Here is a 24327-nt window from a genome sequence, read left to right on the forward strand (position 1 = left end):
CTGTGTTTGTGTAAACGGATGCTTCTCACAATAACTAGCAACTGGGCCCTCTCCAAATAGAAGCCCCCAAAATATGAACACAATGAAATGCGAGAAGTCATAGGCACCTGGCGATCAGTCTTTCTAAAGCGGAAACCAGGGACAGTCAAAAGAGGGACACGGTCTAGAAACTTCCTCAGTTTGAGCTATGGAAGCTGCAGTCCCATCCGCCACCCCTACCACCTAGCAAATGGCAGAGCTCAGGAAAAACTGGTTACCAGCACTTTGATAATGGGAAAGTCTCAATACAAGCAATGCCTTTACCACGCATTTCAGGTAAGTATGGGTGGTGGGGGATCTCCCGACAAAAAGATAACGCTATATAAACACATATATACACACACCTTACTAATGCTTGCCTTAGTTAATACTAATAATGCGTGGTAATGGCATGTGAGGTAAAAGTTTATGCGTGCTAAAATAATTCGGGGGGGGGAGTGTGTTTAAAAAGGCATACCATGTTATGTTAAACACATCGCTGCACGTGATGAACAACACAGCACATTAGTGTATATGAACTAATACTGCAGCTGTTACCTTTTTACATGTAATTGGGAGTGCGTTTCTTAACTGCTTCTGGGTCACAGAAACCTCAAAAATACTAACATAAGTCTAATGCTGTCCTTCTTTTAGTGTGCTGGTGTTTGTAGGTACGAGCAACCTTGCGTGGTTATTCAAACTTCACACTCTCTTTACGGAGGTCTGTGGCCTAGCTTTGTACGGGAGCTTTAGTTTGTTCTCATCCATCATTTGTGATCCGCTGTGCTTGTTGCCCAGCAACATATGCACCTTACCCATTCTTGCTCCAAAAAATCCAGGCCCTTTTCCCAAATCGTCTTAGTTTCTATTTCAAAGAGTAGAGATTAAAATATTTTTCTCCACTCTGGAAATATTGTCGTGGATCAAACTAAAAATTGAATAGATTAGAATAGTGAAAGGGATTACTTTGGAGGGAAACAGATTGTTTGGCATTGTGCCGGTTCTGGACATAAATGGCTGTCCCTAGAGACGTCGTATTTCAGCCAAGTCGCCCCTTCTGCTTGGCCGCAGTTCTTATTACCCGATTGGTGTCACAAACCAGTTGTTCACGATCAGGCATGTATTTTGTCTTCAGAGGTGCAGTAGTTGTCATCGTCATTACGAATACTAAACCATATCTGACATCTTGTTTTTAGTGATATTAGCTTTGTTCCCACGCCATCCCCAGAAACCTCCCCCATTCATGTTAAATTGGTTCTCTCTCTAATCCCACTGGAAATCTGCCAGGATGTAGATAATCACATTACTCTGCAAGCACACAGGCCATCTGTGACTTTTGCATCTGCCTGCTACTGCCATTACACTGGTTAGCCGGCAGTGCCTTTTCAGATGTGGATGGGTGGGGGAAGGCTGGTTTTAAAGACGGTCCTGAATTGTGCAAGCATCTTGACTTGCAGATGTAAGGATGGAGATTGTCCCACAGCTTGGCTGTTGGCACACGAGCACCTGTCTCACTGTACTTTATATCTGATTTAAGAGGTGTGAGGGAGATTAGTGTGAGTGGACGAATACTCAGTCTGGGAACATAACTGCATGTGCTTGAACTGTGGCTATGGATGTAAGGAAGCTCCTGATACCTTTGATTAATTTTAGTGCTAAGGTTTCTTCTGCAACGGTGGGATTTTCTGCTGGTTGGGTGGTTGGGGATGGGTGATCTATTGGGGGTAGAGTGATAGTGTTGAGTGGTGTAATGGGGGCGGTGAGTGCAGTTAGGATTTTCTGGCCTTAGCACCAGAAGTATGTCAAAAGGTTTTGAATGCGACTAGCTCTCAGGAGTTGTTTACTGCTTCCACGATGTATTACTCTTTTGCTAAGAATATGAGGTTGATTTGTATTTGCATTCTTATAAAACGCACAGGCACCTGTCCCAATTACCGCAATTTACAATTTAGCAGCCGAACAGAGCTCATATTCGTAACCTGTAACGAAAGAAGATTTGCACTTGAGGATAAGGTTTGATATTGGTAGTTGAGAAGAATAAATGTTTGGGGTGACGATGGAATGAAGAATTAAGGGGAAATGTTGACTCTGGCTTGTCATCAGCCCCATGCTTGTCTTTTTACTAGGAGGCAGTGTAAGATGTTGATTTGATTTTCCAGGGTATTTATTACGTAGGTTTTGGTTAGCGACTAGTGTATCTGGTGTAGGGTTTTTTTGTTCTGGGCCTACATTTTCCTTATAGAGGGAAAATTTGATTGATTGGGTATGGTTGAGCAAAGATTAATGGTGTTCATAAAGGATAAGGAGGGCGAAATACTCCAGAACAAAGTTTATGAAGATGGCTAAAAGGAGTTTATTGTTGAAATAAAAGTGATAGCTTTGTGTTTGTGCCTCGTAGAGGTGCGTGGTTTCCTGATAGTGAAAATTATCATGTGATGGTCTGACAAGAGTTAATGATGGACTAACCAATATTAATTGACCCTTTTCGAATGATGGTGATTATCTCGCTGCCTTTCTTTGTGGAATGGGTTTTGAACAAAAGTAGAATTTCAGGATCTTTTGGTGGAAGGGGTAGACGTGTCTTCCAGCCAGGAGTTAGCCTCCAATGATTTGGAGGCAACTTATGATTGCATCAGAAGGAGGGACGAGAAGTCCTCCACAAAGTTGATATGGGACCGGAACCAGGTAGTACATTGTGGATGCTTTGGTCTGGAATTGGATTACTGTGAGTTAGCATGCACTTCCGAGCGAGAGGTCAAGGGGAATGGTATGAAAGTTGATTACTAAACCATCACCCTGTCCAGATTGCTTGTTGTGGAAAATCAAAATAGTCAATGGACATGATGTGTGTGAAAGCGAGAGAGTTGTTGCTCTTTCATGTTTCATTGATCATGAGAATGTCAATATCGATATGAAAACTCAACATGTAGGTCAGAGGTATGCACTGTGGCAGTGCAGATGGTATTTAGAAACTACTTCACATGGACTTTATTTAGAAGGGGGTTAGAAATATGCCTTTTATCCAACTCTAAAGGGCTATTACTCGCTTCCAGTCCTTAATTTAAGATACAGTCTGCTGATCGACATAATTGTTTGTTTTTATATACAACTCACAATTTATAAAACTTTGCATTTTTTTCTAAATATTCCAAAGGTATATTTGAGAGATCCTTGCAGATAACATGGCAGTAGAACCATGCCTTCTCCTGGGTCAGGCACATTGTCAATGGTTGTTTTGTTTTGCTTTACACGATGAAGACTGCAGCAGTTTCCCAATGCTTTGTGCAATAAATGTGTGGGACCACCTCAATGGGAGTTGTTCAAAATCCCAACTCTGACCCACCCACAATCTCACCTGATGCAAAATGTAGATCTGTTTATATTTCAGGTATGTTTCGAACTGTACGGTCTTCTAACCTCTTTGCCAGTCTCACAGCTCAGACCTCTCATATCCTTGGGTATATCAGCCCATGCCTTGGTCATCACCTCTATCTACCAACATCCTCATGGACTGCCTGATGCACTCTGCTGATGTTCCATTGGAAAGACGCGCAGTTCATTAGCAAATGTGTTACTCTGTGCCTTATCCTAGGTGCCCCCTCTTTGTAAGTGTGATTCAAACAGATGCCATTGACCTTACTCCTGCATATCTGATAACGTCTCCATGTGACTGTGGTGCTCTCTCCTGTGTATAATTCTATAAAGTTATTCAGAGTGCCCTTTTAAACCAATGGAGGGGAAGAGGTAAGTGGTAATAGTGTTTTACAAGAAGTAATCTGTTATCAATCAGCATTATATTTTCCCCATCACTGAATTGCCATTAAAAGGCTGGGATTATTTAGTTGTATTATTTTGTATATTTCAAAGAAACGTTTCTGGCACTTATTTATTGTACTCTAACCATAATGTCATTCATTACAAGTGATTCCATATTGCTTTTTTTCAGTGTCCGTCCATTTATTCTCTCTTTTCGAAGAATATCTCAATGCTTATTTGCATTAAAGGATTCCATTTATAATGTGATCAAAATGTGGTCTATTAAATTGAATGTGTTGCCGTCTACCATGATGATTTGACCTGCATCTTTCACTAAGGCTTTTGATGTGGACATAAAGCGTTTCTAAATAGAATCTATATTTTTAGACATAGTAATCCAATAAAGATTTGCAAGCGCAAACAGTTAATCATTCTGGTGGGTGGCATATACTTATCTGATTTTGAAGCACAGTATGTATCACTGGAGAATATGGGTCTTGTCCTAGTTTTTATTCTTTTAGTTTCAGGTACTGTTTAATGTCTTAATATCTGCATGGTGTATGTATGTGAAAGCACATATGCCTATGGCTTTCATGAATTGTTTTAAAAATACTTTTCTTTTACTATGACTGTGATGTTTGATAATGTGATGATTAATTTGTATTCTCATTTTTTTCAGTTGTATCAGGTGTATTGTGGTGGCTATATTATGATCATATCCATGATCCATCAATTGAATTGGAAACCGCAAAAGAAAATGCCAAATTTTTACTTGGATTTGCTATTATCGCAACAGTGGTTACGGTATGTGCCTATTTGTTATGCGCCTTTTATGCTCATGTATGAATGGCAAACCCTACAAAATAAAAACAGATTTCTATGCTAGTGAAAACATGTTTTTTTGCTTAATAACTAAAAATATTATACTAAATGATTGACCTTTTAATCACTTTTGTGTCTTAAATAGTGCAAACGTAAATAGGGTACATGTGAGGGGTTTCTGCCTTCAAATCAGAAAGATTATGGAAGTGTAAAACTAAAACAGAATGTGGAGCACTCTTTGGTAGGGGTGAGAGTGCGTAATGAAGGAGGGGCATATTGAACTGGCTAAATAATCTTCTTTATTCGATAGTTGTGGTCAAAGTGTAAAATGATGTAATTGAATGGTCCGACGTTACTACTTTTTCTCAAAAAAATATTTGTATACCATTTTGTCTGGTAAAATATAACGTGACAGTGTTTTGTTCTATTATCTGGTTATGGATGGGCCAACCATTATTTTTCTTTGTCCACCAAGTCAGTATCGAGGAGAGGTACATAGTCAAGGATTCTGTGCTTTCCGGATTGTTCACACATGCACACAGCACAGCTGCCATAAAGCAACAGCTAACTATCGTGGAACAGGACTAAAAAGACAATGAGATAGATAGTACTTGTTCAATCGTATTTCATTCACAAAAAAGTATAATCCCAGAGTAGAATTACAAGATCTCTTCATGTTCGCCAAACAGTAGATATTGAATCCTGTTTTTTCCTTCTGATCACAGTTGTGTTAATCCAATTAATTTAATTGGAGTAAATAAAGACTGCCACTTCCAAAATATATTTGGCTTGTTAGTTGAAAGCCTAGTACTGGAAAATTACGTTATGCACAGAGCGAGCACTCTGGCAACTGTAATACAGAGTGACAGGTCTGCCTTTTTAGCAGTTATTATTATGCGATTTGTATAACTTTTAATTTTAAGTCCGCACCACTTCCAGGCTGATTGCCATAATCTATTTAGAAGGGCAGCATGGAAAATGAAGCAAAGATGCAATGTATATTTTCATAAGTGATAGACTAAGTAACATCGCATAATCCTATTTTTGACTACCTATAATGCATATAGTTCTTTAACAAATTTTTAGGAAAATTGTTTTTGCCACCATTTTTCAAAGACTACTTGAGTCGGGTAAGCCCCAGTAACCATGTGAGACGGTAAGCCTTGTCTCGGACATCATATAAATAATAGAGTATGTCATTACTGCCAAGTGAAATTACATAATCCTATTTTTACTGCCTGTAATGCACTTCGCTATTTAGCTCATTTGTAGGAAAATTGTTTTGATGCCTTTGTTTCAGACTTCTAGCGTAGGTGAAACCCCAATAATCCCATGAGAAGTTAAGACTTGAACACCACATAAATACTGGAATATTTCATTTTCTGGTTCTTCAGATCCATTGGATTTGTAGCACATGTCCTTGAAAATTGTGCTATAGTTTTCATGATTCAGCACGTTTTCTAAAATACTTTGAAATACCCCTAAATTCCCTTTTGAAAAGCATCGAGCACGTTCACCCTGTTAATATTCCGTTTCTGTTTATAGGTGGGTCTGATTCTAACACGACAGACAGTGGGCAGTGCTAGTAGTGAAAAAGGGCGGCTCAACAGTGGGGATGCCCTCCTAAGACAAAATTTGCATGTGCCCTTGATCTTTTTCTAAAAAAAAAAAATACATTGGGAGAGGTAGTGACTGAAGGTGGCCCTTTCCCCCGCATTTCTGCCTCGAGGTAGCTGGCTACTCTTGAGTCAGCTACTTGCATTTTTAGGTCTCGTGACCTATCAATGCGCGTGCACATCACCAAATCGCCATCTGTTCCCAAAGCCACACTCCTCCTACACCTTTGAAGTGAAGCTTAGCTTCACTTCAAAGGCCCCGGCTGCTTCACACCCTCATGCTTCACACCCTCATGCCGCTCTCCCCGCTCCGCCCCCTCCCCTGCCCGCCGTGTGTCTCCCCTTCGGTGTCTTAAGTTGTTGTGTGCAATCTCAACAATGACCTGGACCTATTGTCTGTTTTAGTTATGTTTTTGTGGGTAACAAAGTTGCTGTTTCATAGATGAGTCTGTAAACATATAGTCTGTTCATTAGACCAGTTTTCATTCTTGTGAGAATCAGTACCGCTTCATATGCATCTCCAGTCTGGTTGCAAAGAGCACTGCCAGGAACCAATCATAGCAGCGTTAGTGTGATTTTAGTGCATCAAACTACTATAGCACTTTATTGCGTAAAAATGTTTATTTCTAAAGGTTTTTTTTGTTAACAGTTTTACATCCTAATATTGCACGTCATCTAATAACCCTCTTCACACTCTATTATGAATTCAGAGCAGGAGAGTCTGGCCTGGATTCCCTCTTGCCTTAACTTCTTTCCCTGCATGCCTCCTCTCTCTGGCTATAGCCTACTCTGTTTAACGTAATCATTTAATGTATTTATCCAAATTGCCAACGCGTAATTTCATGAGCCTCATCCTTGCCGCCTTTGAACCCCTATCCGTATGATCATTATTCTTGTTTGTCGCCTGCCCTTTGCTTAGTCACTATACCTGTCTTCTGTTTCATGGTCCCCCTGTGCCCTTTCTGTCCTGAGAGCCGTTTACTTGGCAGTGGAAGACGGTACTTGAAGGTAATCAGCAGAAGTCCTTCCCAAGCTGCCCTCGTGTCCTTGTCATTCCTCTCTCTACCTGTACTGCAGCTCGAAGCCATCTCCTCTGCGTTCGGCTCCGTTCTGATTACCTCTGAGTCCTCCACATCACCTGTTCTTTCACTTTCGCTTTCTCGTTATATGCCCATATACATCTCCCCTCACCCTCACTCACCCTCACCCTTGCTCACCCTCACCTTCACTCACCCTCACCCTCACTCACCCTCAACCCCTCACCCTCACCCTCACTCACCCTCAACCCCTCACCCTCACTCACCCTCACTCACCCTCACTCACCCTCACCCTCACTCACCCTCAACCCCTCACCCTCACTCACCCTCATTCACCCTCACCCTCACTCACCCTCACTCACCCTCAACCCCTCACCCTCACTCACCCTCAACCCCTCAACCCCTCACCCTCACTCACCCTCACTCACCCTCACTCACCCTCACCCTCACTCACCCTCACTCACCCTCACTCACCCTCACCCACCCTCACCCTCCCTCACCCTCACTCACCCTCACCCTCACTCACCCTCAACCCCTCAACCCCTCACCCTCACTCACCCTCACTCACCCTCAACCCCTCACCCTCAACCCCTCACCCTCACTCACCCTCACCCACCCTCACCCTCACTCACCCTCAACCCCTCACCCTCACTCACCCTCAACCCCTCACCCTCACCCTCACTCACCCTCAACCCCTCACCCTCACCCTCACTCACCCTCAACCCCTCACCCTCAACCCCTCACTCACCCTCACTCTCACTCACCCTCACTCACCCTCAACCCCTCACCCTCACTCACCCTCACCCTCACTCACCCTCAACCCCTCACCCTCACTCACCCTCACCCTCACTCACCCTCACTCACCCTCAACCCCTCACCCTCACTCACCCTCACTCACCCTCAACCCCTCACCCTCACTCACCCTCAACCCCTCACCCTCACCCTCACTCACCCTCAACCCCTCACCCTCAACCCCTCACCCTCAACCCCTCACCCTCACTCACCCTCACTCACCCTCAACCCCTCACCCTCACCCCCTCACCCTCACTCACCCTCAACCCCTCACCCTCACTCACCCTCACCCTCACTCACCCCCTCACTCACCCTCAACCCCTCACCCTCTCACCCTCACTCACCCTCACTCACCCTCACCCACACTCACGCTCACCCTCACTCACCCTCACCCTCACTCACCCTCACCCTCACTCACCCTCACTCACCCTCAACCCCTCACCCTCACTCACCCTCAACCCCTCACCCTCACTCACCCTCACCCTCTCACCCTCACTCACCCTCAACCCCTCACCCTCACCCACCCTCACCCACCCTCACCCTCACTCACCCTCACTCACCCTCACCCACCCTCACCCTCACTCACCCTCACTCACCCTCACTCACCCTCACCCTCACTCACCCTCAACCCCTCACCCTCACTCACCCTCACACTCACCCTCACTCACCCTCACCCTCACTCACCCTCAACCCCTCACCCTCACTCACCCTCAACCCCTCACCCTCACTCACCCTCAACCCCTCACCCTCAACCCCTCACTCACTCTCACTCACCCTCACTCACCCTCAACCCCTCACCCCCTCACCCTCACCCTCACTCACCCTCAACCCCTCACCCTCACTCACCCTCAACCCCTCACCCTCACTCACCCTCAACCCCTCACCCTCACTCACCCTCAACCCCTCACCCTCTCTCACCCTCACCCTCACTCACCCTCAACCCCTCACCCTCACTCACCCTCACCCTCACTCACCCTCAACCCCTCACCCTCACTCACCCTCAACCCCTCACCCTCACTCACCCTCAACCCCTCACCCTCAACCCCTCACCCTCACCCTCACTCACCCTCACAACACATATTGTGTTACAATAGGTGTCACATTTGCGAAAGATAAAACTATTGGCATTGTAAATAACAAAGCTATTAATTTCGCTATTTTCAAAACAAGCACATAAATAAAAAATGTGTCCTTTACAATACCAATAGCTCAAACTTTCCTAATGCGAGACCTATTGCATTGCTGTGCTTCTCTCCCCTGCTGCACTCTCCTGCTCTCTAGAGATGTGGCCTAACGACCAGAGCTGCCATCTAAGTCACGTAAATACAAAACATGTTGCATTCCAAATGCTATAGGTGTCACATTCGCGAAAGTTATAACTATTGGCATTGTAAATGACAAAGCCATCAATTTAGCAATTTTAAAAACCAACAAATAAATAAAATATGTCATTTACAAGACCAATAACTCCAACTTTTCTAATGCAAGACCTATTGCATTTCCAATGCTTGTTCATTGATCCCACCATCTGCAGCTTTCTGTGAGAATCTCCAAGGCCGTTGGTTCCTGAAATATCAGACGTGTTCTCTGTGCGAAATGCCGGAACAGCGGGCACTGTGGCTTCAATAGGCCTTGCCAGTGAAATGTACTTTGGATTTCTAGGAGACATTAGTCACAAGTGAGCGCACCAGCCTGACCTAGCAATTTGGGACAGGCCTTTGAGTTTGGATTGATATTACATCAATCCAAAGTCACCTCAAAGGCCTGTCCCAAATCAGGGGCGGCTGGTGCTAATGGGCGTAGGGAGGCACAACGAGGAAAAACACCGACCAGCTACAGACAAATGACCACTTGCTGTTCGGTAATAAACTGAGCCGAATCTTTGTCTTTCTCCTAGGGGAGAAGGAAGTAAAGTTTTGGACAGGTCCTGCTGCCGCATGTGGCAAGAGGGCGAGGCATTGCTCGACCTGCAGGCACCAGCTACAGCAGTGACATCATGTTAGAGGGCGTGGTGAACTTCTGTACCATCTCTAAGGTTGCATTTGGGGTGTACAGACAGTGGCCCAGGGAGGAGTTAACAAAACTCCATTCATTTCAGTGGGTTGGGGCAGGGCAGGCCGAGGGGTAGTGGGTTGGTCATCACGAGAGGGGGTGGGCTGTAGTAGGAGTGCCTCGCTTCTGATAAGTTTGCTGGTACACGTATTTTAAACTGCATGGTTTCGTTTTTGAAAACAACGTTCTAGAACATGGGTACTCACAAACTTTCTCTCGGGGGCCAAATTCACAGTGTGGTTTGTTTCCGAGTGCCGCACCGGTGGGGTCGGGGTCAGTTGGGGAGGGGGCGGTGCTAGATCAACAAAAAAACCTATGACCATGAGGTTGATCACAGGTCCCTGCAGCGGATGCCTTCTTCGACTGTGCCACCACACCCGGCATACACACATCTATCTCCCTCCCTCGCTCCCTCTCTCCCTCCCTACCTCTCCCGCTCTGTCTCCCTCCATCCCTCTCTCGCTCCCTCTCTCTCCCTCGCTCCTTCTTTCTCTCCCTCGTTCCTTCTTTCTCTCCATCCCTCGCTACCTCGCTCTCTCCATCCATCGCTCCCTCCCTCGCTCCCTCTCTCCCTCCCTCCCTCAATCTCTCGCTCTCTCTCCTTCTCTCCCTCTCTCGCTCTCTCCCTCCATCCCTCTCTTCCTCCCTCTCTCGCTGCCTCTCTCCCTCCCTCGCTCCCTCCCTCCCTGTCTGTCTCTCACTCCCTCTCTCACTCCCTCTCTCTCTCACTCCCTCTCTCTCACTCCCTCTTTCTCTCACTCCCTCTCTTCCTCCCTCCATCCCTCCCTCTCTCCCTCCCTCTGTCTGCCTCCCTCTGTCTGTCTCTCTCTCTCTCTCTCTCTCTCACTCCCTCCCGCTCCCTCCCCCTCCCACCCTCACTCCCCCGCCCACATTCCCCCGCCCACATTCCCTCGCCCACACTCCCTCGCCCACACTCCCTCGCCCACACTCCCTCGCCCACACTCCCTCGCCCACACTCCCTCGCCCACACTCCCTCGCCCACACTCCCTTGCCCTCACTCCCTCCGTCGCCCTCACTCCTTCCATCGCCCTCAATCCCTCCATCGCCCTCAATCCCTCCGTCACCCTCACTCCTTCTGTTACCCTCACTCCCTCTGTTACCCTCACTCCCTCCGTCACCCGTACTCCCTCCGTCACCCTCACTCCCTCCATCGTCCTCCTCTGTCACCGCCCTCCCTCTGTCTCCCTTTCTCTGTGTCCCTCTCCCTCCCTTTCCCTCTCCCCTCTCTCTCTCTCCCTTCCTTTCCCTCTCTCCCTCTGTCTCCCTCTCTTTCCATCCCTACTTCTGTCTTTGTCCCTCGACCTCCCTCTGTCATCTCACCCTGCCTGTGTGTCAGCCCCGGGTGAGACAGCTTCCTGACACACACAGCCGCACCCAAGCACTTCACAGGTCGTTAAAGGCCATTTGCATTATAATGAGGCTTTGTTGCATTCCACCTCTTCTTAGGCCCCTGCAGCTCCACTCAGGCTAAGTGAGAATCGCCCGCCCCTGGCCCCCACAGAGCAGCAGAGACTCTGAGACGCGCTGCAGCCGACAATCTTTAAAAGAAAAAAAATACATTGGTAGGATGTCTGCAAGGTCCGCGGGCCGCCAGGGAAGGCTTGCCGGGCCGTACTATGAGTACCCATGTTCTAGAACGAAGCCCGAGGCAAACGGTGCCTCATCTCGTTTCTTGCAACAGAGGCCCCGGAGACACAAGGAACCAGCTGTGGGAATAAAACACACAGATCATTGGGAGGCCCATTGTTTGATGTAATCTGCCTGTGACAGATACTGAGAACACAGCCTTTCAACTGCAGCGTGCAACAGGTCAGAAACATTGTCACACTTGTTCTAAGTACTGTTGTTTTTAGGTCTCGCCTACGCAGTATGCATGCACTGCATAGGAGACCTTTAGCCGTCGTGCAGCTCTTTTTCCAAGCACATACTCGTGCTTGTGGCGGCATACAGCTTGCGGGAGGGCGCAGCAGTGCGCTACAAGCACTTGTATTTGTGCTTAGAAAAAGGGCAGACTGCTCTCTCGGCTGGACATCCTTGCACTTTCACTTTCGTTCGGGTAAGCACGCGCGCACCACTCACGGGCTCACCTCCTGCTCCCTACCTCCTCTCCCTCTCTCTCCTCTCCCATTCGCTCCGCCTCTCTCCTCGCCCACCTGCTCTGCCGTCTCCTTTTTGAAGACCGCTTGTTCTCAAAGCCAACACAACGGCTACTTGCTTCTTTTCTCTTAGCTCGTCTTTTCTGATTGTTGTATTTGTTTTAAATGCACTCAGCTGACAGCATTTTCGTTTTCACCCACACACTGCATTTCATTAACATTTTTGCTTTGTGCTAGGCATGTCGCTGTGTAGGCACTCAGCTGACTGCATGTTTTAATTCCACACACAGCATTTACATTATTGTGTTGTGTTCGGCATGTCTTAGGGTATGCGCTCAGCTCTCTGCATGATTTCACCCCACACAAGGTATTTATTTATTTTATTTATTTATAAAGCGCAACATTCATCCAACTGGATATCATGGCGCTAACGGACTGCCCATTACAAATGAAGGATACAGATAGTGGGGAGATTCTATAACTTATCAGGCTTTAGGAAATAGATGTGTCTTCAGCTTTTTCCTGAATAGCTGGTGGCAATTGATAAGTCAAAGTTCTACTGGGAGTTCATTCCAGGATTTTGCCACCAAATACGAAAAAGAGTGGCCCCCTAATCTAGACTTTTTAATACGCTTAGAGGTTGCCTTGGCCAGATGGCATGACCGCAAATTCTGATTAGGAAGATAAAACTTCACTCTGCCTTGGAGGATTTTTGGTCCGGCAAGATACAGGGCTTTGTGTGTATGGCATAGTAATTTAAACATGGCTCTCTGTCTCATAGGGAGCCAGTGTAGTGTATTCATGCATTCTAAGGCAGAACTATACTTCTTCACATTGCATACCGCTTTAGCCGCAGCATTTTGGACTAACTGGAGTCAGGAAAATAGCTAGTCCGCCATACCAACAGAAAGAGCATTCCCATAGTCCAGCCTGCTAACAAGCAGTGCCTGAACCAGGGTCTTTCTACATTCCAGCGGAATCCACTGGAATGCCCACTTTAGCATTTTTAGGATAGCAAAACTTTTCCCGCAGAGTGCATGAACATGATTCTGTATGGTAAGCGTATTATCCACGAGAATCCCCAGATTTTTTGCCACCTGTTTGGGAGACAGAGGTTTACCCAAGGTAGAAGGCCACCAAGTTGAATTCCAAACTTGATGAGCACCCCCAAACAGTAAAATTTCCGACTTGTCTGCATTTAATTTCAGACAGTGGTCCAACATCCAAGCTGCCATTTCCGTAAGGCAGCTAATAAGTTTAGTCCTTGAGTCCTCTTGCCCATCTAAGGCAACCATCAGCTGGGTATCATCTGCGTAGGAGTATATGCTAATGCCACACTTTCCACATATCCCTGCCACAGAGGACACCTAAATATTTAACAAGGTGGGACGCAACAATGCACCCTACGGTTCAGCATATTTGATGGTAGATGGAGTGGGGGAAAAAAGTACCCAGCTGTATGGTTTGCATTCTGTTGGTCAAAAATGAGTGGAGCCATTGCAGAGCTTTGGAATTCCCTTAGTGAATACAGTTTTTAGCAAAAGATTGTGTGAAACCGTATCGAACGCTGCAGACAGGTCCAATAATATCAGCGCAACAGCTTTACCCTGATCTGTCATACATCTGATATTTTCCAATACTGCTAGCAGTGTCGTCTCAGTACTGTTGTTAGTTCTGAATCCAGTCTGGGAGATATCCAGAAGTTCATTGACTTCAAGGTACTGCGTCAACTGTCTATTCACTAATTTCTCCATTACTTTGGACAAATAGGGCAATTGCGATATCGGGCGATAGTTCCCTGGATTATGGACATCGGTACCTGCCTTTTTTAACAAAGGAATTACTGTAGAGTTCTTCCAGATCTCTGGAAATACAGCGGTGCACAATGATTGATTGATTACTTGGGTAGCAAGAGGACAGATAATTGGAGCAATTTGTGGAAAAATATAAATTGTTGAGATCGTTGCTGTCCCCTACCCCTTCCCCAGGCCTCTCGTCTCCTTATCAGCAGAAATGATCCATGCCGCACAGCTTGCAGTTTAATGGTAAGGTAAGACCTCTAGCCTCTTCTGAATTATTTCAACATATTTGTAATTGTATCTTTTCCAGAATCTTTTTATTCTATATATTTAATAATAACGAGTTAAAGGCTTCTTGTGCTTCTCTTAGCGATGGTTATGCTGATTTACTTGAACTATGCGACTTCAACAATAATAAAACCCAAGCAGCTTTTGTCTTTGTTTTGCGCAAACCAATATTTCTGCAGCAGTGTGGCTGGTCTCGGATGATGTTACCTTTGGCTGTCTAGCATGTAACTTGTGATTGTTAGCGAAGATTCTAATTACAGTTTTGGAGAATATTTACATTAATGTGTCTATTGTTGTGGCTGGCTGTGCGAGTGGAAGCGTTCTTTTTATTTTTGTTTACATGCAGTTCTTGTTGACAAAACGTATGTCTCTAGGCTTACATGTCTGTTCCAGTTCGATGAGTACGCGGAATATAATTTATTTAGAACAGTACTACTTTCATATCGGACATTTCTCCTGACCTTTGCGTTGTTGTGATGGCTCAGTATCAACATTGCTGTAGTCTTCCTTTGGTTTTTTAGGTCTCGCCTAGCGACCCAGCGCCATGCACTGCTCGCCTAAGCGAGATGTATTGTTACCAACTTGAGCTCGGAAGGGGATCAGGAGATGTGCACTTTCCCCTGGACAGCCCATGTGCATGCTCACGCCGTCTATTCTCTGCCAATGCGCGTTCGCCTACACAGCCCTACGCCACACGAACACGCTCGCACCACTTGCGGGGTGCTGCATTTGGTTTCCTTTCACATGATCACGCCATTATCGCGGTGGAAACACTACTGCTCAATAACCATTCAAATGGCCTCACACACAGTCTCAACCACGTCACCAATGTTAACGCACCCCATCTAATGGGCTCAAACGCCAACTCCTTCCTTCGATGTCTTCACTACCCACATTGACCCCTGGCCCTTTACCAGCTTCCCCAGAGAGCGTTTGGGTGGTTACAAAGGATTGTTCCAATACTCAATGTATTTCTCCCCCGCGTGATACTCAATATATCGTTCCAAAGTCTACCAGGGAGAGTCGCATAGGAAGGGAAGAACACGTGCCAGGGATTGAGGGCCGCTACATAGGTCACAACAGTGTGTTTATCAGAACAGGACCCTTGCCCCATACCAACCAGCTAGCCACCATTACCGTGCTCGGCCGATCTTCGCATCTGCCTGGTACTCGCACACAGAATCACTCACCTGCCGGTCTCACCCAACTGTTCCAGCTGTATCTGGGTGAAATTTCCCGCAAGCCGGTCACTGCCTGGATAAAAGCATTTAACTTTCAGTTTTTACATGTGCGTAGTGATAGACGTCACATACATAAGTACAATGTAGAGAAAACTGCGCGGGCACATTGAGAAAGTGAAACTGCACGAGGCGTAAAACGGCTGACGCACGTGCGCAGTGCAGGGAACAAAGTCTTTCCCTGCACGTCTGTCACATAGCAGGTTCTCTGGTAGGTCAGTGTGTCTGGATGCGGCTTGTTTTAGTGTTGATTCAACCAACGTGATAGGATTTCCTCAAAAGCACGACCACCCTACTTTGCCTTTGGACAAAAAGTTAACGGACATACGCGCCCATTTATTTATTTATTTTTTGCAGTTTTATATAGCGCGGACACGGCCCGAAGGTACTGGAGCGCTTTACATGATGATCACCAGTTACATCACACGTGGACACGTTCATTGTTTGAAGGCACAGGGAGAATAAGTGATCTGCCCAGAATCACAGGATGAGCCGCGCCGAGATTCGAAGCTGCTCAACATCTTGACATGGTCAGACTTCTTCAGCCAATATCGGATTCCTAATCAACTGCTCATTCGTTGCATGCGGGGACTTACAGACCCTTACAAAACACGGGGAAGGTAAAATACAAAATAATCGCCATCTAAAGCTCAGATTTGGACTGACGGAAGATGTGGTTTCTCCTGGCAGCACTTGCCCAATCTGTAGACGACTCTTCCCACCCGCACGGACCCCGCTTAGAGTGCCGATGACCTGCCCTCAGCAGGGGACCCCTGTTGACACTCCACTGCTGCCCCGTACAGGTCTCCTCGCAGTCTCTCCCTACTCCACAGTTTTTTTTAGGAACTCCGTGACCCCAGGATTGTTCCCTCTCTCAGGCCAGGTGTCTTCGGACCTCCACCACAGGGATAGCCCTCCTCCGCTTTTGGTCGTCTTCCATCAGATCCAACTCTGTATTTAACACCTCTCCCCCAGTGCAATGTTTTTTTTTCTCGTGGCACGAGGTAGCCCCACTATCTCCCTAAATCTCATTCTCCATTTCTATCCCGTAAACATCGTGTCTTCATATAGGGCCTCCTTTGGACTGCCTGTCTCCTTACCTTTCAGCCCTACGAGCCCCCACCCAAGCCCCCTGCCCCCAAGTACTAGCAGGTCCCCTTTCTTACCTTAGGTCTGCAAGTCAGGGTTACTCGCTGCCACCCTTGGGGCAGCAAATAGCCCCGTGCACCAAAATAAAAGCGGGCCCCATTAGTGAATCACATAGTAAGAAAGATGGCCCATATTTGCAAATAGATTCAAACAAGCATTTGCAATGCAATAGGTCTCGTAGTTGTGAGAGTTTCAGCTATTTGCATTGTACATGCCAAACGCCTTTTATTTATACATGTTGGCTTTTAAAATATAAATAAAAGGCATTGTCATTTACAATGCCAATAGCTCCCCCCAAATGCGAGACCTATTAAAATGCTTGTTGTGAATGTACACAAGGGTCTATTAGGTTCTTGTCTTAAGATTCACGTGTATGATGAGTGTTTATTTTTTTTTGTCTTTTTAAGGCACCGGCATTCATTAAATGTGGTGTTTTTTTTGTATTGGTGTTTTATATGTTCGATAAATACGAACTGTGTTTTTACACTGAAATGTGTATTTTCTCAACTCATATGTTTGCAGTTTTATTTTTGTATTATTTGTTTTCCACTTAAAATAAAATTGCTTTACCTCCCGGCGGTTTTGAAAATACGTTATTTATAGAAATATCAAAGATTACTTGAGCAACACCTGGTACAGTTTTAAAACTTTTTTTTACGTTTAATATAGGCAGTGCCTCTCCTAATGCTGGTTTGCTTCTACCTGCTAGCTAACAGTTTTTGAGCGGTCTTTTGATGCGCATGAGTTGTAGACCTAGCATCTCTAGCCAGTAGTTGTGACTGTTGGAGCAGTGTTGAATGCAGGAATTGGGTGAGGTTCTGGATTCTTTACTAGAGATAGTGCTACAGTTCCATCCCTCTATAGCCACATAGTGGGGGAAAATTTAGGCACTATGAGTGCGCTCCATTGATGGCCTTTGCTAGATACAGCGCCACCGTTGGATCTGTCAGGCTCTAGCTCAATGCAGTATTAGAGGCAGGGATTGGGTGAGATTCATCAATGGTCTACCGTGGGGCTCATGGCATTGCTTGACTGGTAGGAGCCCTGCCCTGGCTGGAGGCCTTGCCCACCTCCTTTGTTTCCCTATAATCAGTTTTGTTTCTAATTCTACCTCAGACGGATCAACAGCTATGACCATTTTGCACACAGGTCGCAGTGCCTAGCCTCACTGTGTGCAAGAGTTGGGGTCCACATTCAGCAGTTGAGTTTTGTGTGGAGGTTTTTAAAGATATTAAATTCACGGATGGTGTAAATTGATGTGTTTTAGAGAAAGGCTATTGAAGCTGGAGGATACAAACCCCAAATGTGTAATTGTAATTCAAGATTGCATACTGGGTTATTTATTGTCTTCCCCTTCTGTGAAATGTCAGTTTTGTTTTTCTGCATTAACTCCTTGTTCTTAGAGGAGGCCCGCTCTTGTTTCTATAGGCATTTAACTATCCCTGGAGTAATCAGAATGTGGACACCAGTTATTCATTCTCCATTTAAACGGGTCTGGTGGCTCCGTGGACTAATAATTCCACTGCAGGCGCCTGTGCTTGACCTCATGGTCACAGTTATATCCATCTTAGGTCGAAAAAATGAGTACCATTTAGTTGGGTAACAATAAACATATTTTATTCAGCACCAATATGCCTACTGGTGAACGTCATGTTATTTTACAAAAACCTGACTTGTGCTAGACTGACCTCATGTCTGCCTGGACACAGTAAACAACAAGCATTTGCAATGCAATAGGTCTCGCATTTAGGCGAGTTGGAGCGATTGACATTGCAAATGAAAATGTCTTTTATTTTTGTTTTCGTTTTTAAAACATAAATAAAAGGCATTGTGATTTACAATGCCAATAGCTTAATTTCTCGAATTAAAAGGTGTCTTAAAAATTCAAATATGCCTATTTCTTTTACACATTGTGGCTTACACTCGCAACCATTCTCTGGACCCTCCGGGCCAACTTCGCAGTACTCGAGGCAGAGGCATTTTATTCTGCTGCATTTCCACCCATCTAGCGCTTTGTAGGTGGCACTTTAATGTGTGCTCCTCTGCATACTGAGCCCCTTGACAGCACATATCTGCCAGTGCTGACAGACTCCGGGTGTATGCTCTGCTTGGAAGTGTTTTCACCCCAATGGAGGTACTGAGAACCAGTGCTGTTTCCAACGCAGCAGGCCCGTAATATTGTAAATAGCCTAACTTAATGATACAGTCTTAGCTGACTTATGAAGCATGAGGGGCTGAACTGGCCTGGCCTGGCCTAGCCTGGATCTCATCTATACATTTTTCAGCGAATGTATAACTCCCAGAGTCACAGGCATGGTTGCTCAGTCGACTGATACCGTCATGTGACGACTACGGGTCCAGTCATTAAGAGCACACACGAATTAAAGAAATACAATGAATCACAGTATCTGATTTGTCTTTGCTTCCTGTTCTCTAATAGCTAAATATGAGACATGCAGGGTAAGCACTTCACCAGCTATGCTTCACTTTACACATAATACATGCATATCACCTGCTCAAAGTACCCACAGTACTCGGGGTGCATGCACATCATTCACAGCACACACACAGCACTCCCCACCTGTGCAATAAAACCACCACACAATAAAAGACCCATTTTCTGCTCATTATAACTTTATTTTTGCACTTTTCTTAGTTTTTAGGTTTCGACCTGGCGAGGGGCACGCAGTGCCACTCCCAGATCGAAAACTATTGTCTACAGTAGGGATGTCGGCACCGCCTCTGCCTCTCATTGGCTAGCTCCATAAATGGAGGCTAGCCATTGGGAGACAGAGGCTGTCAATCGCGCTTTCTCTTGAAAACGCGATTCGGGGGCGTTTCTGGTGCTTTTTTTAAGCCCCGCCCCTTTGTCCCGGGCCGCGCTGCGATTGGCTGCCGGCCCGGGACACCCCCGTGACGTCATTCCCGGGCCGCGCTGTGATTGGCTGACGTCACGGGGGTGTCCCGGGCCGGCAGCCAATCACAGCGCGGCCCGGGACCTGACTTGTTTAATATTTATTTTTAGTTAATACTAACGCTAATGTGTGTTTAATGCTGACTAATGTGCTTATGTAGCTAGCAATGCCTGCAGGAGCCTGCAATATTAGGCATCCATGCCGCAGCTCTTTCTCGTGGGTAAGGCGCCACCCGCCTACATCTGTCAGTCGGCTTAATATCAGCCTCTGCGGCGCTACCTGCAACGTGTCGGCTATCAACCGATGGGTTGGTGGTTCGCGCCCAGCCACCGCCAGTTGGTAAGTTCATGCTCAAATGTTTGTGCACGTCGTAAATAAAATCTCAGCTCTGCTGATTTTCCCTGACTCTATAGGAAAGGAAGATAGATAGTCCAGAGAGGTTAACGACGCGGGAATCCGGCTGGTGTGGCCATTCATGTTGACGAGGGAGACGTTTTTTAACGACCCCTGCAAAACAATTACTTGTAATGTGAGGCCCGTCAGAGTAAGAATACACACAGGAGTTTACTAGCTATAAAAATTGTACGTAACTATACTCGCACATCCTACCTATAAAGAATCTGGAATCTCATCACAGATTAGAATGAACTCATATTTTGTCTACAGTAGATTAGACGTTCCGCAGATGACCTCATGGCGATGTGAACTTCCATTTTGAATAAGGAGTTAGGATAAACTGATACGAAATGGAAGTGGAAAGGATACGGAAGTTACATTACTTTTTTGTGAAATTACACAATTGTTCCAAACACAATGGGCTCTCCCTCTATGGTCAGGCTCGTTGCCCACGATACAACCGTACAATTGTTGCAAGGACCTTCAGAGGTTATCCATGTATATCGGAATTTCTCTGACTTATTGCATCTCTTGCTCATAACAGCGGAAACACCGAGCTATGACTGATTCTCTCGGTGCACGAAGTCGGCGGCCTGATTCACAGGCATCAATTCAGTGAACGCCCCGAGTTAGATTCGTGCTTTAAAAAGTGCAATCACCCAGAAACAGTGGCACAGCATCGCCCGGCGCAGATTACAGACCGGTGTTTCGGCATAACGGCTTCATCGAGAGGGCCACAGCAAACAGATGAAATGAGGTAATCTAATATTGGAAATTAAAACGGGCTGGGAAATGTACCGATTGATATCCTGGGTGCCTTATGGGTTTTACTGCACAATTGCTATTTATAGGAATATTGGCAAGTCACAAATGTCGTTCCCACACTGCATACATGGGAAAGGTGTCCAATCTAGGTTCCGAGGTTTGGGGATGGGTCAGGGGGCAGAGAAAGAATTGAGCATATCTCCATCAGAGCTCACGAATATATTTTAATCACACGTGGAATACTGCATGGTCGGAATAACGTATGTACTATGCCATCCACTGATGCCCAATAAAAAGCATCAGAACATATAACTGATAGTGGAAGTACCATTTTATATAATGTAGATAAATAAAAGTGTAGAATTCATAACCGCATATAAGAAATGATTAGTACTCTAATTAGAGGGTTTATATAGCACACCCTGTGACATAAATTTACAAATACACAACATTACAACTAACAGATATTACTATTGGACAACTCAATGGAACTGAGTTTCTCGCGTCGCAAGGATGAAGGTACATGCGGGTGCTGCAGGATCGCAAATTGTGACTACAATCCAGCATACAGGGTAGCAGATGGCGTGTATTATGTGATCTATCGTACTGACTGCAACCGAGCCAAAGTAACGGGCAGCAGGAAGGGATTGTTCTGTAGTGTTTCAATTACTTAATTCATTAGAAAAAAAGACAAAAAGGCAACATGCACGTGTAAATGGCACGGCAGCGCTAAATACAGTAACAGGATCAGGGAAGGAAATAAGAGATCGGTACATGGCTTAGTCCAAACTGGGGTGTTGGATTCCTGCCGTTAATTCTCGGGCCTCTTTAGTGTCAGGTCTGAGACGTATTCTTTGGCTTTGTAGGCTTGGCGGAGCCATAAGCCTGTCATAACCCTGGCTCTGTAACTTTACCGCATGGTGTGAACGTTTTTCATTAGCACAGAGGCGTGCGGTAGAGGGGCCGGTGTGACTCTGAAAGTGCAGAGCGCCACATAGATACTTCACAACTCACTGAATTTGGCCTAGGACCAGCAGGAAACAAGCACAGTTTAAGATTTGTACAGATTCCATGTTGGAGGGATTTCAAAGGGAATGGGGCGGCTAGAAGGACTCTCTGCAACTGATGACACCTACAGTGATGCTGCTGACATCACACAATCAATGGCAGCATTAGGTTAGTGAAGGCAAGGGGGGCAACCCAGCATTGTGGAGCCACAGTGTCAAGCACTCTGATTGGCGTCGAAAGGGGAAGTTACCCCCACTCCTGAATTACGCATCATCTCCTCGAGGCAAACGTAGGTCTCACTGCTGCGGCAGCTCGCCAGACAGGCGGGGCGGCTCGGCTCGGCTCACACAGGAGCTGGGGAGAAGGATTCGCCCACTCCAAGGGTAATGAATGTTTGACCACCCGCCCAGACTGGCCAAACATTCACTGCGGGTTCGAGCACCGAACCAGAGCGCTCAGCTCAAGCACAACACAGTGGATTGTGCATGGAGTTTGGCTAGGGGGAGCCTGGCGCTTCCTGCCTCCTGTCCTGGCTAGGACAGATGGCGGAGAAAGACGGGGGGAGACGCGGCAATAAGGTTAGTTTGTGCCCACAGCATTGTAGGAGAACAAGATTTGCTCCAAAGCCTACGCCCGGAGGTGCGGGAGCTACCGTGAAGAGTAGCTGGAACTTAGAGGAAAGGGAGACCATTTCAACGCTGATGTCTGGAAATGGAAGGATAAGAAAGTGTCTTTTGGTTATCTTACACTAAAGTTCAGGGAACCTGGTACGCAGTAGTACCGGCCTACCATCTTCCCATTAATCATGATAGATCCTGTATGCAAACCGTCGGTGCTCTGATTTGCAACCATTACAGACCAGAAGACACCTATATGAATTGCTGTGATCATGCCAATCATTGTGAGTACTGGTGACTGTTGGTGCTGATGGCCGTGTAAGTATCTCGCTGTCCGTGTGGGCATGCCTGCCACTGTAAGTTCTAATGACGCGGACTATCTCGTATTGTGAGTACCTGTGAACAGATTTGCCATTGTGTGTACTGATGGGCAGCGAGTAGCTCTCAATTGTCACCAAATATTGAATACTCGGTGAGTACCGCGCTGTCCCGTTTATGTGTGAGCTAGCCTTCTCCCATTGATGGGGCGACTGCGATCAGTGTTTCTCTCATTGTAGGGCCCATGATGATGGGTGAGTGCCCATATGCCACACCATCTACAGTGTACCGCGCGCGCCTCCCGAGTTTCCTTCTACATCGCAGCGCATTTTGTGCCTTACAAACGCCTGATAGAATGTGTAGAAGTGTAGGCTTGGTGAGGGCCCTGGGGTTTAGAGACACTCGTAGCGTACCCCCTCCTCACTCTGTCCTGGGGCGGTGCTCAAACTGCGCATCGGTATCTCTCACCACTGTTCACCTCTGACTGCTTTTCACTAGTGCCTGCTTCTCACACCGGTATCTCTGCCACTGCTCACCTCCGTATGCTGCTGACCGTGCCGCTGTGCATGTACCCCTTGTCCAGCGTCTCCTTGGGCACATCACACAGGGCTGGTGCCTACACATTGACAGTTTGAAATTGTAAAGTCATGATGTGTGTGTATATGTAGGTGCATGGGAGACGCTGCAGGCAACGTTTCTAGTGATATGAGGGAGCATAGCAGTGGAAACCTGCTTACTAGACTAGACGACCTAGGCACTCCTCTATCAGCCTGGTTTCCATGTCACCCTTCTCAGCGTGTCCCCACTTTGCTCACCTCGGTCTGCCTCTCATTGCCCTGGGTGTCTCGTCGCCACATTCTACCCACCAACATTTGCTTCTCACTAGTTCCTCGTACGTCTCCTCACACGGCCCACCTCAGACTGTCTCACACGTCTAACAGTCGCCCTCACCGTACACCGCACACCAGTGCCTGGTTCTCACGCTCGAACCAACATCTGCACTTACTACTGTTAACCACTGTCTGTTCCACTCATCGCCCACCACTGTCTCTTCTCACGTCACGCCGGGCTTCTCTGCCAGGCCCCACAACTGCCCATTTCTGCCTGCTTCTCCCTCTGCCTTCTAGTGTCTGCTTCTCACACTGCCATCTCTGCCCGCCATCTGCTTCTCACACACACCAGTGTCCGAAAGTCCGTCTCTTGCACTTTCCGCAGCGTCTGCCTCTTAAATTGCCCACCCTCGCTTTATTTTCACACTGCCCTCCAAAGTCCGCTTCTAACTTTGCCCGCAAGTGCCGTCTTGAGCATATGTGCTCTCGGAATGTAAACTCTGCATTAGTTGTGTATATCACTTATCACGTGGGGTCGTGGCTAGCTGGGGGTCGTGGCAGGCGGTATGTACCCTCTGCTTGCAGGCTTTCGGGCAGCGGGTACCTACACATGCGCGTTCTTGTATTGCACGTGGGCTTCAGAATTTCTATGTGGACACATAGTTACTGAACCCAAGAGCCTTAGAGTAGGTGTGAATGTGGGAGGGGAGCAGCACAGTAAGTGTTAGAAATAGAAGTGCGTGGCGGAAGTGGAGGCCGCCTGACACCTCACACGCACCCATTCAGTGGTTGGC

At 46.6% G+C, this 24327-nt stretch overlaps 1 protein-coding gene across 6 annotated transcripts in view; it reads left to right on the plus strand.

Annotated features, from left to right (window-relative positions):
* The window catches only part of SLC44A3 (solute carrier family 44 member 3), an 879170-nt gene that overhangs the window by 663407 nt on the left and 191436 nt on the right, over positions 1 to 24327 (plus strand). For all 6 annotated transcript variants that reach the window (XM_078641256.1, XM_078641253.1, XM_078641270.1 and 3 more), the window contains one exon: positions 4454 to 4578. In XM_078641256.1, coding sequence (XP_078497382.1) covers positions 4454 to 4578 — 125 coding nt within the window. The remainder of the gene's footprint in view (positions 1 to 4453; positions 4579 to 24327) is intronic.

The sequence above is a fragment of the Lissotriton helveticus genome, chromosome 1_1 (genome assembly GCF_964261635.1).
Source record: "Lissotriton helveticus chromosome 1_1, aLisHel1.1, whole genome shotgun sequence".
In the NCBI taxonomy this organism is placed as follows: domain Eukaryota; kingdom Metazoa; phylum Chordata; class Amphibia; order Caudata; family Salamandridae; genus Lissotriton; species Lissotriton helveticus.